Source organism: Tauraco erythrolophus, chromosome 2 (assembly GCF_009769465.1).
Source record: "Tauraco erythrolophus isolate bTauEry1 chromosome 2, bTauEry1.pri, whole genome shotgun sequence".
Lineage (NCBI taxonomy): Eukaryota > Metazoa > Chordata > Aves > Musophagiformes > Musophagidae > Tauraco > Tauraco erythrolophus.
Genome location: NC_141466.1, coordinates 98696303 through 98713567, shown reverse-complemented (window position 1 = coordinate 98713567; position 17265 = coordinate 98696303). Strand labels below are relative to the sequence as shown.

The following is a 17265-nucleotide window of genomic DNA, read 5'->3' as shown; positions in this document are numbered from 1 at the left end:
ATATTTTCAAATGCTCTGCAGGCTGTGCTGCCTAATATCCATCACCTTCAGTGTATGTTCACAAGCTTACAGCAATTCAGGATGAAGGACGCTATTTAATTTCCTTCCCTTCTTTCCTATCCCTGTAATCACCTTCCCACTTACCCACAAGTCCTTCTCAGCCACAAGAGAAACACTTTGTTGTAACACGATTTAATTCTTAGCCGAAAAAATTTTCAGAAAACCTGACCCAGTGAGACTGGAGAAGCACCCTGTAACACCGTAACAGTAGATCCTGGGTGCGAAGCCAGCAGAGGTGCTGAAGCCCCCTGCTCATTGAAGGCCCAAAGGTGTTGCTGAAGCATAACGTTTCACTGAATTCTCTAGGAAGGTTATTTTAAGGCTCTGTTTTTACAGTAGACTACAGGTTTTCCCTGAAGAGGCGCTGGACAGAAGGAAGAGATGGTGGGTGGTCAGCAGCAACTGTGCATGCGAAGGAGAGACAAGAGTTACACGGCAAGTTTACTCTTATAACAAGAACTGGTATCGGAACGTTCACATTTGAACTCTGCTTTATTTCTGACAATATTCTCACATGCAGATAGAAAACAGTAACTCAATCTAAAAATTTGATTTCAGTTAGGCTAATAAACTACCACAATCCCTAAATGACACTTTGTGCTTTGTCCACAGCCAAACTGCATAAGTAAAATGAACATATATGCCAAGTCTACATATTGTAAAGAGAATAAACTCTTCAGCAACTCAGCAAACCCATTCTATGCAAATAGTTAACACAACTGAAAACAAGTGTAACATATCAAAGATTTTTTTAGTCCTACTGCTTTATCAGCACTGTCATTTCCAGCAGCTGAGGCAACGTTGAAGAACTAGAGTAGCTCTCGCAGATTTCCTGCTAAAAAATTAGCACGTTTTTCTTGCAAAGTTTAAGTCTACCAGCCATTATGTAAAATAAACTCAGCTCTCCATAGAGCACCTTCTAAAATAAAGCTATGGTTGAGGAAAATGAAACTACAAATTACACATTACACAAGTTGTAGAATGCAGATTTTAAAAGTCAATATATTAGACACAAGATGAACTTATATAGAGGTTTACAATAATTTAAAAGACAACTTTATCTCATTGTGTTTGCTAATCTTTAACATCTTAGCTTACCTTCAGAGAGAATTTTGCCTGAGTTCGTTCAATAAAGAAGAAAAATGGGTCATGAAAGAAGAGATGGATTACCACATGAAACTTAAGTTTTATGCAAGTAACCTAGCAGCAGTCTAGACAAACATGTTACATTCAGTATTCTGTGTAATTGCAATGATTAAAAAACAAAAGGTTTTAAAGTCAAATTTCACAAGATATTGGTGTTTATCCTAGAATATATATATTAATTTAACAGTAATGTGAGAAGTTTCTCAAAATGAGAGCGTCTCAAAATCATGATTAAATTCTATACTGCAGTTCAAACAGCTAAGTTAGTTAGAAACTAATCCTGACACCTTTTTTAATTTGCTCTTCCGTTAAAGACATCAATGGCTATTTTGTGAGTAGCTTCTAACCTCTTCCTTTGACCCAAAAGACAGGCCATTTACTTCCAAAGGGAATCTGTGAAAAATAAGCCTGAGAACAAAGCAAAATGTTTATGCCTCCTTTGCTGTCACTTAGGACTTGTGCACTTACATTCCTCTTTGCTCAGTGAAGTTACATTCAGTTCTGTCAAAAGTTGCTGGTTGGAGTTAGCGGCCTGCGTGGTTAGAGAGGTATTGCTGTTGTCACTGTTCGTTTCTCCAGAGAACAAATCTGACTGGCTGTTGCTTGTGCTGGGAGTAGAGTCATCATCTGGCTGCTTCTTCTGGAAATCTATCAAAACCAAGATTTCATATGTCATCCCACTGTCTCAATCTAATCATCAAATTTAATGCAAAAAAAAAAAAAAACCCTCACATAACAAAAATAACGCCAAAACACTGCCAGAGGTATCATTTTGATCATTTGTATATCTCGTACAACACAAGGAGCAGCCTTCAAGTTTTTACTTCAGATTTAGAATATCTTAAAAGTTATTTGTTGTTGAAAACAACAAACGTTTCCAGAACTACACAAAATTCTTGGTTCCCCAGCCGTTCAAGAATATTCAAAACTTGCCACTGCATATATCAGTATACAGCACATGGCATCATTTTAAAACAGTTCACAAGAAGCACGTCCAAAAGCATAAAGGAGCAAACACTCAATGAAGGATGAACTAAGGCATGTAATACAAGTATATGGAAACGTTACACTTCTCTAAAAGCCATACTTCTCACTGCTATTTTATAAAATCTCATCTGCAACAGTTTTGGTGAAGCTAGTGTAGACAGACTTGGTCGCAGGTTCGCATGGAGGAGCTGGTGAGAGATTTCTATCGCTCGTTTGATGGAGGTTTGGTGTGTGGGGAGTGTGCGTGCATGTGTGTGGTTTTTTTCCTCATTCCTCTTTCCTTCACTTACTCTAACATTGGTATTAAAAGTTGCTCATTGATCTATGACCAGAGAGTTAGATATGGGAAGTACATCACTACAATACATTAAAGCTATGCACAAACGATTTGGCTTCAAAGTTCTCCTTTTGTTTTCTTTTTGGTCAACAAGTGCCAAGTCACACTAAGACTCCAAACTGCCCCCATAGTCCAAATTCCACATCTTTGATAGACACCATCCTCAGGCTTACCTTGCCTCTAAACCAGATTCAGCTCTTTTCCCTTTTTAAGTCCATATCCTCCCTTGAGGGCTTTCCCAAACCCATGGTCCTGATACCTGAATAGTTACAGCATTAGTCTCAGTTCCTGCTAGACACACTATCGGATTTCAGTGCTACTGGATTTCAGTTCGGCACAGCTCTGCCACTGGACACCCGCAGGGAACACCCCTTCCAGCCAAGTGGATTTTGGTTTGCTTAACATCCAGACACACTCACAATGCAAAGGCACCTCTTCCTTGTAAAGAGACAGCTCAAGATGAAATGCACCACCTCTTGGTATTCCTAAACACATCTTTTCAAAAAGATGACATACAAAGGCAGAATTTATTTGTTATGCAAACACATACATAAATCAGTATCGGTTGCTCATTATTATGTCATAACTGAGAGAAAGACAAAGCAGTCCATAAATATTTACAGATGATGAAGTGTTAGAAACATGGGTTGCCAACACGACTCACTGGGATTGGGAAGCACTACAGTCAGTCTCTGAATTCTGATTTAGGATTTAAGTGATTTGCCAGAGAAATTAAGCTGTAACTTCTGCTATGGAAGACTCCGCAAGCTTAAAGCCAGGGAGGAGGAAGAGGAGGAGGAGGGAAGAGGCAGCAGACAGGAAATCATCCACCTCCACAACACAGCTCTGAAGAAACAATGGGATGCAGTTTGTCAGGGATGGCTTAATGGACCCAGGAAGATGTCCTGCTCCGGCCTCACTAGCTATCAGCTAAATTTCACCCAAGTTGGGCCTCTGGGTATTATTAGTGTGTTTGTACAATCAAGAAAGCTTCAGCCTCTTGGGATTCTGCACCAGCCACAATCAGACAGTTTCAGCAATTAGAACTGGAGCCACCACCCCAGAAGATGCCCAAGTCTTCACACCTCTACTGAGGCCACAGTCCTGACAGAAGGGGAGCTTGCAGGTGGGGATGTTTTGGGAACCACTGGTCTATAAATAACCAGTATAGAAAATAAATTAAAATCTCACATGTTGCCTGCAAATATAAGGTGGCTACAAAGATTGTGTTTTACATGAGGCTGCACCAAAGGCAGTGCACAGAAGTAAAGCTGTGTTGTGTGCACGTATCAGAAACGGGAGCAACTCCATCTTCAAGGTGCAGAGCAAAAATAATGATTACGCTCAATATTACACACCATGAGTAATCTACAAAATACATTAAAAAAGAAAATGTAGAGTTACAGAACAGCCATAGATACTATGAATTATATTAAAATTCAGCAAGTCAAAAATTCTCAGCTGGTGTTTTGGATTTCGGTTTTGTTGTTTGGTGTCTTGGTTGTTTTTTTTTTTGCTAGATAGCTGCAAACACTTTACTCAGGCTGCACTAGCTCACTGTCATCCACAAAAGGCACTTACAGAGAAACGTAAAACATTTTATCAAAATGGTCTATATAATAAAAGTCCTGACAGTCCTTTAATGACACTGTGCTACACTGTGTATGTAGTACTGTATGTACTAGTGCTACACTGTGTCTCCCAAAGCTGTAAGTTTAAAAGCACACTGACCAAGGTGGGTTGTTTTGTTTTTTTCCTGAAAAACTATTAACTTTTGCAACCTATTGATAAATTCTCCAATTTCAAAGAGAGCATAAAAGGCTGTCAAAGATGATCATTTAGAGACAGCATTTCCCAACAAGCTTACTAGTGAAACAGTTCAGAGGTGTCATATAGCAGCAAAATTCAGCACAGCAGTTAAATGCTCTTTGCCTTCATGAATCCAGGACCTTGTGTTCAGAATTAACTTTTACTCAGATTGCAAATCAATTAACTTTCAAAACAGTCTTAGCCTACGCAGTTGTGTGGAACCTGAGAACATCTCCCGTCCTCCCTTTTCAACCACTTTTTCAGTGCAGACAAGAGTATTTGAGAAAAGCGTTGAGACTGCTGATCTCAAGTGCCTGAGACATACTAATTGTAACTGAATTTGTACTACTTGCTCACACTACAGCAGATTATTAACAGTTGTCTTATTAATGTGGTGTCAAGAGCAATACAGGACCTATTCAGTAACATAGTTTATATAATAGATTTGACCTACATTACCAACAGATTTCTGAAATATTGCTTTATGATTTATGGTCCAGTATTTACCTGGCACAAATAAATATCTAATGACATTCTGGATGAGCTGTACTCTATTTCTTCTGTGTAACAGTGGACAACATTTGGCTTCTGTTAATCAGGACTCTCATTAACACAAATAACTTGCAGATCACCTTGATCTCTCCCCAAGCACAATAAAAGCTGGCAACAATTACAGGAGAGCTGCATCTGAATAAACCCAGTTAAGTCTTTACTGCTTAACAAATAAAACACAGCAAAAATATACACACGATACACGCAAGACCCTGGCAAGTTTTGAAGGGGAGGCTTTATTCTGACTAAAATCAGAATGTAATTCTGTTGACAGAACAATGACCTCTCCTAACAGTCTCAATGAGGAAAAAACAGAACAAGAGTTGGTAACACATTAAACAGAAACTTCTGGAAATCATGATTAACTAGAGATGCATGCCAAACGCTTTCACTAAAGTTTTATTTTTTTCCTTCATTTTTACTGTAATTTTCACTATGCTAGCAAAATCCATGACAAAATGCACAATGACTGACCAAAACTCCACCAAATGCATGTTCTCCATTTTCAGTTAATGAAATGCAACTTTGTAAACTTTTACAGAAAGGTCAACTGGTACAGAGGCTTCGTGGAAACAAACTTTCTCCATTTGTCAGAAAATGTTTTCTTTTTCTTCTCAAGGTTGTCACCTCTTCTCCACTGCCTTCAGGCTTGGGTTTTTTTTGGTAGTGGTGGTTGGTTGGTTGGGTTTTTTTCAAAAGTGCAAGATGTTCTGGCCTTAGCTACAAAGTGAAACCAGCATGAAAATAAGATGTGAAAATTAGCTGTTTCCTGCATGGGGGATAAGAGGAGGAAAGACCTATCAATAAAATGCATGAAATACATCCAATAAGCTATTACAGCACGGTAGAGAAGCTGCTAGCAGTAAGCAGTAACACTGCCCATCTTCTAGCTCCAAAATCCTTTCTCTTTGTTGAGTTTAAGGGTTGCACTCAGCATCTCTACTAGTTGAGCAGCAGTAGAAAATCTCAGGCAGGGCTCTCATGCACTCGATGTTAATAGCAAGAGTATTATATTTGTTTTGTTACTTAGAATTTCTTTGCAAACAAAACAATGACTATGTACATATACAGACACGATACAAAACATTTCGTATTCTATACATGCAATGAATTCAAATAGTTTAGACAAAAAGAAAGGGAAGAAGCCAGATTTGTTTCCAGACTTCAGAAGACAAGTTCTTTTGCAAGACAATCTCTTGTCCATTGACAACAAAAGTAATTAGCTTTACACCTTCTGATCGTAACCCATAAAAACAGAGGTGCCACATGAAATCATGTCTTCTGCACAGGACAAACTCCCCCGTACATTTGTCCAGTTGCTGTTACCAGGTTAGGGTAAGCAATCAGAAAGAGACTGTCTTCCCAATACATTAATTTCACCCATTACCTCGAGATCAAACAAATATTTAGCACATCTAACCTCTTCCATCACCTAAAATACTCCCAATTCCATGATACAATAAAAAAAAAAAACAAACACAGACAGTCCCAATTCCAGTACTTAGTTTACTTCCGTCAGCAACATACAACAAAATACCTAAGCAGTCCTCAACTGCCTGACTGTAAGGGGTCTATAACTAAGCAGGGAACAATCCTTCAGCTTCTGGTAAGCAACTTCTGTGATTACAATCAGTTGAAACTTGAGGTAAAGGCAAATACAAGCCATATTAGCATGTCAAAGCATTTTGTTCTGAAAAAGACAGGCCTGTCAAAATATTACATGAAATAACTTAATACTAAGCCAGAGTTTTTTCTCATTTGCACTCATGCTATGGTATAAGAAATAATAAAATTTATGAAACTCCCAAAGGGTCTTAAACTTAAGCTCTCTTTTTGGCTTATTTTAAGGGTCGAGGTTACAAACACTTCCTATTCTCTGGTCTACAACAGATGTTTTCATTAATAAGAAATGGATTCCTTCAAATAAATTACGGATGTTGCAAGAAGCGTCAGAGTAAACAGCATGCTAAGAGGAGAAAATTAGTCTTTAAAGTAATTATTTCGGTTGACAGGCAATATTACACCACTTTTTTAATCTTCAGTCCTATAGCTCCCTTAACTTAGCAGTGTGAACTAGCAAAAAAAAGTTATTTAGAGAGTGTTTGCTTCTTACACTGCATTAAACGTGAACTCTGCACATTTTTTTATTGTGAGAACCAGAGCATCTTGTTCTCTTACAGAGCATAAATTAACGTATGTCATCTCAAACATCTACTAGCCCATTAGTATCCCAACGTACACAATAGACTTTTGCCTTACTCTAGTGTAACCAGAAAACAGTTCCACACTTAAAAGAAAATGCACTTTGAAAGTACTCTGTGGGAAATAACACAAATGTAATGACATTGAAACTGCTACAGTGAAATGTTTAAGTTATTGCACCATTTTATTTTTTTCCTTCATGTGCCTGAAAAAACTATTCATATATGACCATGGAATAGTACTGCCAATCCAAATGGACTTCTTCAAGTGTGGTAGACAGTGAGAATATGGCTGCAGTTACATGTATTCATGAGTCAGGAATTAGGATTAAGTTTTGTAATAAGACTGCCACATTTGTAAAACTACTAGGATGTTTAACATGATCAATTTTTTTTTTCCATTAAATCTGATGACAGTGTGTTTTGAGGTGTTTTCCCCTCAAAAAAGACACCCCTTGCTCAAAGATGACATTCCAAAATAGGCCGTCTTTCTCGTGGTTATGTAAAATGACTTTTTCCCAAAGCTACATTGGAAGCTCCAGATTCGACAATCAGATTTTTCCCTATTATTTAGCAAGAAAATTCAATAATAACTAATAAACAAAGGCCAGCAAGACAACAAGCATAACATTATTACAGATGACTTTCAGTTTAAGATGCAACTCATTAATAAATATGTATGCAGACATCTTTTTAAGGAAGGGAAGTGCAGTTTTGTATAAAAGTGAGTAGAAGAATCTACAGTAACTTAGTAATCTAAGCAAGGCTTGTAACACCTTACATGACAGTCATGAAAAAAATTGCCATTTTTATAGCACATAGTCCCACCATCTCCAAAAATAGTTGCAAAATGCTGAATTGATGAAAAAGGAATTTCGTGATCATCTACAAAAGTATTCTCTTGAGAGCGGCTTCCCCACAGAACAAACACTCCTTGCTTTGCCTGATAATAACAACTTGCTTACCATAGCTATTTCCGTTCTGACCAGTAACACTGTGAATAACATTTTAAAAGTCCTCGTGTCACATGTCCTTTTATTACTTAAAGTAGCATGCTTGCATTATTTCATTGCAAAACCTAAAACCAATGAGGGTTTAGCTATATAGCAGCAGCATCTGACAGTGGAACTAAGAAACCGAAACAAATTACTACCCAACTAATTGAGACCGCATGGATTCTTGAATCTGTATCAGAGGGTACTAGTAATAATCCAACCCAATGGGAAAGCAAGAACTTCAAACAAATTGTGGAAAACAAAGCGACCCCTCCTTGATCATGACTGTGAGAAATATTTTATTTTTTAGTTACATGTGGAGTGCGAATTCGTTAAGAAGAACATCTACCAAAACCGACTACTAGTAAAACACCAACCGCATGGGCAGCTTGCCAGGGACTCTTAAATGCTGCCACTGCAGAAGATGGCTATGACAATAATTTGACCAACTCTAGCAAGAAACAAGACTTAAGAAACTCCGGTATTCAACACCAGGAAAAGTAAACTGATATGATGTTACGGAATTAAGTCTGTAAATCTAACTGACTACAGCCATTTGAAGGATCCATTTGGCACTTAAGGAGAACAACCATTTAATATGATCTAAGGGTAATAAAACAGTGGAGATATAACAGAATTAAATACAGGAGAGGGTTTTTTTTTAAAAAAAAAAGTAGCTGGGGAACCCCGAACATATAAGCTGTGATCTACAGAATTTATTCTCAAAGACGACTTAGAAAACATGTAACACAAGCATTTAAAAATAGACGAGACAAAATTCTAGAAAATACTCAAAAGTCTAAGTTTAGAATTGACTAAGAACGGCACAGAACCTACAAAAACCACCGGACTGAACTTCTGTATCTTCATCTCTATTATATATCTCTATAGAGATATAGAGTACATATATATATACACTTTAGAGTACGTATACCCTAACAGAGTATTAGCACTCCTTTATGAAACCAAACAAATTAATAAGAAATGTCCTATTTCAAATTAAATTCAGAGTGATACATCAAAAGCTACACTCCTAAAGCACGAGAAACATTAATTTTGATTAGAAGGATCTGATCCATAAACCCACAGATCAAGCACTTTGCAACAGTAGGAAGTCATACGAAGTCACGATGAAGTGAACTTCGAGGTGCTTTTGTAATAAATGAGAGAGCTTGAAAACAGGATTGTTAACTGACTGAAACAGAATTTAATTACCATTCATATTTATTCTGGACACTTCATTCACCAGGCACGTAGAAACTAATATTGTTTTAATAAAAGAAATGTTTCAATTAGCTTTTCTTGTACTGGAGCTATCTTTCAAATCACCTTATCATGCCCTTTGCAATACCTAGAGAGAACACTCCAATTTCAAAACACACGTCTATTACTTTTTAATTAATTCCTCCAGTCTACTTTATGTGGTTCCAATTAAAGTGAACATTTGCCTCATTTTCTGTCAATAACAGTCACATTTATAGTTTAAGCATTCCCAAATATTTGGCTATACTACAAATTGTCAGGATTTTCACAAGGGATAAAAGGCCTCTACAGTACATCAAACCTTTCTAGTACTAACCCACAAACTCATCAGTTCCCTCTCCCTCATCTCCAGTTAAGGCACCTTAACAATTATCATTACCGAAAGTCGCCAAATATCCCTCAAAATTACTCATTTACTAGATTCTTTTCCCCAGTTTCCTTTGAACAGCCCAGAGGCAGAGCTAAACACCATTCTGGAAGAGAAGGGAAAGCAAGCACTCTTATTTCTTGGCCTCACTTCCCCACAGCCAACCCAACCCTTTGAAATGTGTGTCTATGAAGAATATTTAGTATTTTATCCCTACTTAGCATACAGGGTGAGCCTCTTCCCACTCTTCCAACCTTACTGGAATCTGATGCTTGTTGTAATAAATGTCTTTCATACACAGTAGCTAGAGAAAAGCGTGGAGACAAAATTCCAAGTATGACAGTCCTCAGTTGTGGAGGCAAAAACTTCACAATGGTTGGCGTTTATATGAGCAATTTGTGAGTGTAATAATCTACAATAATACAAAAAAAAAATCAGGTCATGTTTTAATCACACAAGTGAGAAAGCTCACTGAAAACTCATCTGACACCTTTGTGTCTCAGCTTCAAGCTCCACATTTTACTAACTCCCCGACGGAGTCCAGGAGCTTAAGGGAGTAGCCGTAATCTTTCCCACTTACCATCCCCTCCCATTCCCCTCTGTAATCACACAGAAAAGCATAAGGGCAGTGTTCAACCTGCTGACAAAACCTGCAGAAGTTCAAGGACCATGGAAAGGGAAGTGGACCTAGATTTATGAATCCAGAAGGTCACACAGAGCAAACTCTCACTAGATGCGGTTGCTGCAAACCACTGTGTTACATTATGTTCTGACTAGGGAACACTATGGCTCAGAAACCCAAACCAACTTAAGCACCTCTTGCTTATTTTCAGCAAACTTGAAATATCTATTTCTTTTCCAGTCTTTTAGGAACAAAAACATGAATATGCGCAGATATCAAAGGATTGCCTACACTAAATAAACATTGCTTAGGCCCCTCTGTGAGCAACAAATCACGCTGAGGTTTTGAGTTAATAAAAACATTTTTTTTTATCCCTACTTCTTAAAATTGTCTTCTAGAAGATGGTAGAAATCTTGAATTCAAGTCAATAACAACACACGTTTTTATATTCACCAATTAATCCCAAAGAAAATAGCTGAAGTACATCTCAAAATTTGAAATCAGTATAAAACGGCTGCAAAAATAATTCATCCAGTGAGTTCATATCTAAATCTTATATATTTTTGAAAGGTTTTTCTTACAAATAGTGACTATTTCAAGATTTAGGTGCTTCAGTTTAGATGCTTCTCTGGTTTCTTTACATTAAAAGAAGTGTAGAAAAGGAGAAGGAATGGAAAAACTACTCTCCTCAGAAAGATGCATTCCTATGCCCCCAGTGGAAAAGACGGATAAATACACCTCTCCTCAATTCACTCATTTTTATATAGCAAATACATGCGAGCTTAAATCATCTTTTGTGATGATGAAGTGATCTTTCTGCCCATCAGTGCTGTAGGATCACTGCTGAAACTGACCAAAACAGACACTCTTCTATATGTCTTAATATGGAAAAAAAGAGAAAGCGCATAAAAAAAAGGCATGAGAAGAAAATGATGCTTTTTGCTCCTCACATCCAGGATTTGTGATTTGATATGATCTGACTTCTTGTGCTATCACTTGCAAGTTACTGGAGATGAGAAAATCAGCCTTTCACCAGTGCTGTTTCCAGAGCTCTGGGTTGCAAAAGGTTCTTACTGGGCATAACAGATCTGGAATCCCCAAAATAGAAATCTTCACTAGCAAAGCATAAATCTCAATCAAAGCAGCAATGTGCCAACCTTGAACAATACGTTAATTAAATGCTGGTAACGTTAGGATCCTGCACACGAAAACAGATTCTGTAGCCAGTCATCTATGTTCCAAGTTTTCTTTCTATGAGTTTAACAGCGTCACAGCCATGGAAACAGGACTCTGACTCGCAGAAAGGCTCCAGCTGTTTTGCTTTTCATCTAGAGCCTTAGAGAAAATTTACAAGGTTTGGCAGGTTATTCTATTAATGACATATAAAAAGTACAAAAACTACTCTGAGTGTTTGACTCAGGCAGAGAAGGATAAGAACAGTTTTTGTTATGCTCTGAAAGAACAACAGGAAAAATCATCCAAAAATGCTTACTAAACAGAACGGAAAGCAAGGATGAAAAATGTTATTCTCATTACATTCAGCTAGTTTGTTACACTTTCTGAAGTGCAATGGCCATGAAAAGCAAGGAACTAAAATATGCTTTCAAGAAGTGTTTGAAAGCATTCTTTCAAGCATTCTTTGTTATGCCTAAACAGGGCTAGAAATAACAATTATACAGCCTCTTCAGGGGCTCACATTCTGTAGATTGAACCCATCCCTGAAAAGCTTATAGAGAAAATCTTAGAAATCTGTTTCTTGGCATTAATAAACTACAAGTTAAACAGTTAACAACAACTTTTCTCCTCCAGTTAGGGTGGCTAATTGTGTTTCAAGTACAATTAATTGCAGATATTACTGTGGAGGATTGGCACATAAAATTCAGATCAAACAGCCAAATATGAATAAACTAAAGGATGAATAAATTTTCAGAAAGAGTCAAATGATTGCTAGAAGCTACTACCCGTTCCATGTGTGCTATTCTGATTATCTGCTTAAAGCACAAACATCCATAGAGACTATCCTTACAGTCCAGCAAAAATGGCAAAATGCAACCGATCCCAGCAGCAAGAGGGGAGGGCAGCAGAAAAATGTAGTTTATTCTGAATTTGTCAGTTAATTGAGTCAAGCAGCCCAACTCTCCCCCATCATACTCAAAGAGCTGGAGTGGCAGAAAACCCTATATGCAATTCAATTATCTTTAAAAAAAAGTTCCACCTGTTCTCCAGGAGCAGTTTGAGGGGCAACCCCCACCACGAAAGCTTCCAGTTCAGTGTGAGATACAGCAGAATAAACTACGAGATGTTTACCACCAGAGGGAGGTGTTCTATTCTGTTGCATTTTCCAAAAACTTCCATCCCTGCACACTGATTTCAATTCTGTTCAACCATCCTCAGAGGGAACAAGCTTCCTTCTTTCTGTAAAGACACTTTGAAGAGTCTCTTGTTATGTACATCCACTTTAGACTAATTACTGCTACGGCAAATTTGATTTTCTATTTAACAGAAGCAACTTGGTAACTAATCCATCATTTCCACCTCAAACAATCAACAAAACCCTGCTCTTTATCCTCTCTTTCCAATCCATAACACAAAGACAACAGAAACACTCATCGTCCATACCACTGGGGACCATTAGAGGATTTTTTTTTTTTTTTTCCCAAAACGGAAACTACTACTACTTTCTTCAGTGAGGAGGATTTAAAAAAAAAAAAAAGAAAGAAAAAGCAAAATAGTATCACTTTACTGTCTTGCACAAATCAGTTCAGCAAAACAAACTTGAAAGATACATAAATTAAATAGCAGAAAAAAGAGAGAGAGAGATGCAGAAGCATGACTGATGTCATTTCATCTTTGGTGAATTCTGCTGTATAAATTCGTGAGAATAACCAGTAGTTCAGTTTCCTAAAAGACAAAGGAATGGTGCCAACAATGTCTAACTGTAGGCATTTAACTAGTCCACAAGTGTGAGTGGACACAGGCAGACACCTCTGGAAAAAGATTCAGACTACTAACACAAAGAGAAAAACTACTGCAATATAAAGTGCCTAAATCTCTTGAAACACTTACTTGCCTCTGTTGACTACAGCAGGCAATGCAGTTTGCATGGGGAAAAAAAACAACCCACAACCCAGTCATCTTGCTTTACAACGGTTCCACCTATTCCGCGCACATAAGAAATAAAAACAATCCCCTTGTGTTTGAAAAAGAGGAGCTATATGCTTCCTACACTACAGAGCTGAACAGCTAATACCTGCAAGATTCGAAACAACAGCAAATAGAAACACAGATGAAAAAGAGAGCATTAGATTATCCTATGTGTACTACAATAAAAGGTACACCCACTCCAGTCTTCAGGAGAAGACGACTGGTCATCCATTGCACTGGCTATTTCTAACTAAAGTCTGCAAGTTCTTCAATACATGAGCTTTAGATGGCAGCTTTTATCAAGAGACTCCCCAATGTTAAACTTAATCTTGCTAGAGGAGCAGAAATATATTTAATAGAAAAAAGAGGAGTAAAGTTTTCCCTATTGAATGGCTTTTGCTGGGAAACAACAACTGTAAATCTAACAGGTAATACTCTGTAGCTGACTTTCTGCTCTTCTTTCTCGTATAAAATGCTGTAAGGTAACATTTTAATGCTGCCTAATTGTCTGTATATTAAAATAACTCTGAGGCAAACAACTTCAGAAGCTGTTCTTCTGAAGGACGGATTTTATTCTCATAATCACATAGTAAGACCATAGTGACAGATATGACACCAGGTATGTTTTTATATCTATCTATAAAATAAGCTTCAACAAAAGAAAATATATTTAGTGCAGGCCAAAATGGAAGAAAAAGGATTTTTTTTTTTTTTTCCTATATGGGAAAGGAACAATAGAATCATCACTTTTTTTCATGCTATGGGATTGAATTATTCGGCTGGACCAGATATTCTAAATTCAACTTTAAGGAACATTTCTATTTCTCTTACTTGTCCAATGTTTTTGTAAATATTAACACATCAAGTTTCCCAGTAAATAACAGTGGCAGCTCAACTGAAAACAAAAGTAAAATGGAGGTATTTCAGATTATTACATCAATCCATAGCATAATGTTTGAGGGTTTGCTCCTACTAGAACTAAATTCCAAGTTGATGCATGTTTTCTCTAAGATTTTAACTACGAAATTAATTTGTAGACTTGTGTGTTAACTGCACTGATACTCCACAGGACTGTAAATCCAGTTAAGATTGAAAATTTTAATCTTAAATCTTGTTTCATAAAGGCAAGTCTCCTGCAGTTGATTTCACAAAGACCGAGGAGTGTTTCTCGTTATGCCCTATCTTCTCCCTGCCAAATTCAGCAACGGCTAAGAACACATCACCACTACACACACTGTTATGAAACCCACATATTCAATTCCATCAAAATACTCCCTTGCTAATTAATTTGTGACCTCTGCAACACACTCTGGAACTTCAATCTACAATCTCCTCCAGTTCCCAGTTCAGAACATAATTCAATCTTGACTGCAACACTGGTCTGGCTTCCTGCTTATTCCTTCATTTCCAAATTCCTCAGGCTGTATTAGAATGTGTCAGCCGCATCTGGGATAAACAGTGTGGTTACAGAAGCTCAGCTTTCAATTACAAGATTTCAATACCTCACATTTAATTTTAGGAAGAGCACTCATTTTTATGTTTTGCAGACATTTACACTAACAGCTGTGCTGCTTCTGCTTTGCCTAGTCTGTCTCGAGTTGAATTCTGCTTTATTAAAATACCACCAAACTGTGCTCTGGTTATGATGCTGCTTGATACAGTAGATTTAAATTTGCACATTTAAAATAATATTTTAAAAACAAAGACAAATAAATCAGTGCCCCAAAAGAGACCATGGTGGCAGAGGTGACAGCTGAAATCCAAGCTTCTGTAGTACATTCAACTGGAATATTTCAAGCTGCTTTATATTGAACTGTATATACCATTTAGAGTGAAAAACGTCCCATGTTATATGTCTGAAGGTAAAGTTTGTGTTTATTGTTCAGTCATCTTTTCAGTATTTGCAAATACACTTTCAATGCTGTTAGCTACGTTTTCATAACCATTCTGTAAGGGTATCCAAATGCCTTTAGAGAGAGGAAAAAGCTGTGTATGAAGAAAATTAAGCCACTTGCCTGATTTCATGCTGCATAACATGAGATGCATAACAAAGTCAGAAAGCCTACATTCATTTCAAATTTAGGAAGCTTTTTTTAGTGAGTATTTTTAAAAGTTTTGAGAACAGTTTGCCCTGTTTTCTTAGTCTGGCACTCTTGGGCACTACTGATGGCAGGGTGCTGGCTAGTCATAGCTTTGGCTGGCCCTGTACAGACGCTCTTTTATTGAATTTCATGAATTATTTAGGAATTGTTCACTTATGCACAAGAAACGGTTTGAAGAGAGCAAGCAAAACTGTAAAGAGAACGGAGCTGAGGAAAGAACGGAAATCAGCAAAGAAAGAATACAGTTAGCAGTATACTGTGTGAAGAACTCAATGCCACAAATAAATTAATACGCATATTCTGATATTAGCCATTTTGCTTGCAAGTTTTAAGGTTTGTCATGTATATCTTGCTTAATTATACTGACCCTTCTCGACAAACAAAACCTGGTTTTAAAAATTATTTCTAAAAAAAGAGCTGACCCAGCCCTTCTGAAAAGAAACAGCACTTACAACATTTTTATAAACATTACACAATACCTAAGGAGCCTGTTATTTTGCAAACAATAAAGTGAATAGTGTAAATTCAAATAAAGTAATGCCATGGCTGACATCAAGAGCTTTTTAGTCCCTGACTACTCCACTCCTTTTCCAGAGGACTCCAAAGCAGTTCCTCACAACTTATGGAAAAATTGCCACTTTCTGGTTCCAGAGCTTCTTTCTCTTATTCTTGCTCATTAAACCTGAAATCTCTTCCCTTCTCTACACTCCCTCAAAAAAAGTAGTTTTAGAAACATGAAACTTACGTTCTCTGGCCAACTTAAAGATGATTTAGAGAGTCTTCATTTCCCATGGAACTTGCTTTTCCAGAAAACTGCACAATGATATTGATTTGCAATGCCATGAGAGTAACTGCATCAGTCTGTAAAACTACAGCCAGTAATCCTTCATGTTGAAGACATGGCACTACTTTTAAGAATTTTCAGACTACTTTTCATATCAAAATTAAGTAGCAGAAAAGCAATGATTTTTTTAAAAAGCGTTACAGTCACAAAGATTGCTAGGAACAGGTTTATCTGTCACTTTCATTGCAGTGCTGGATTCCCAAGCTGGATTCTGTTAATTCATGCTAAAGATTGAGGCAGGCATTGGTCAGTGGAGAGTGGTAGTTGTACATGCCCATGAATGATGTGTCACCATCTCCTAGACTCAAGACTCATATTTATGATTTTCTGCACTATCTGCCTGTCAGACTTCTTCCAGTGCTGCAAAAGGTATTTTATCTTAGCGACAGATGTCTTCTTTTCATCACTTATTTTTAGGGAGCCAGTATCAGATCTTACATTGATGGACACTTTCTGCAATTTTTTTTTTTCTTTCTCCTCCTTGATAATATTCCCAAGCAAATTGTACCTTAAAAGATATTCTACGAAGAGGAAGTTAAGACTATTGTCATTCATAATTGTATTGTCTTCAAGCATAATTTTACCTTGTTTTTCTTTAGTCATTCTCCTACTTCTGCTATCAAGCACAAGGAAAAAAACAAGGCTAGAAGGGAGTAAGAGCAACTTTAGTTTTAATGTGCTGTGTTAGCAAAACATGCTAACACTAAGCAAACACAAAGCAGTCCCAATGCACCTGAATCCTGTCAAAAGTAGAGGATGCTGACAGTATCATGTTTAGGAAGATCTGGAAGTTCAGTAAGGGTATGGAGTTATCCCTCTGCTATTCTGAACTCATC

At 37.3% G+C, this 17265-nt stretch overlaps 1 protein-coding gene across 5 annotated transcripts in view; it reads right to left on the bottom strand.

Annotated features, from left to right (window-relative positions):
* Nucleotides 1-17265, bottom strand: part of ZFAND3 (zinc finger AN1-type containing 3) — a 141416-nt gene that overhangs the window by 46864 nt on the left and 77287 nt on the right. For all 5 annotated transcript variants that reach the window (XM_086631671.1, XM_086631670.1, XM_086631672.1 and 2 more), the window contains one exon: nt 1675-1854. In XM_086631671.1, coding sequence (XP_086487797.1) covers nt 1675-1854 — 180 coding nt within the window. The remainder of the gene's footprint in view (nt 1-1674; nt 1855-17265) is intronic.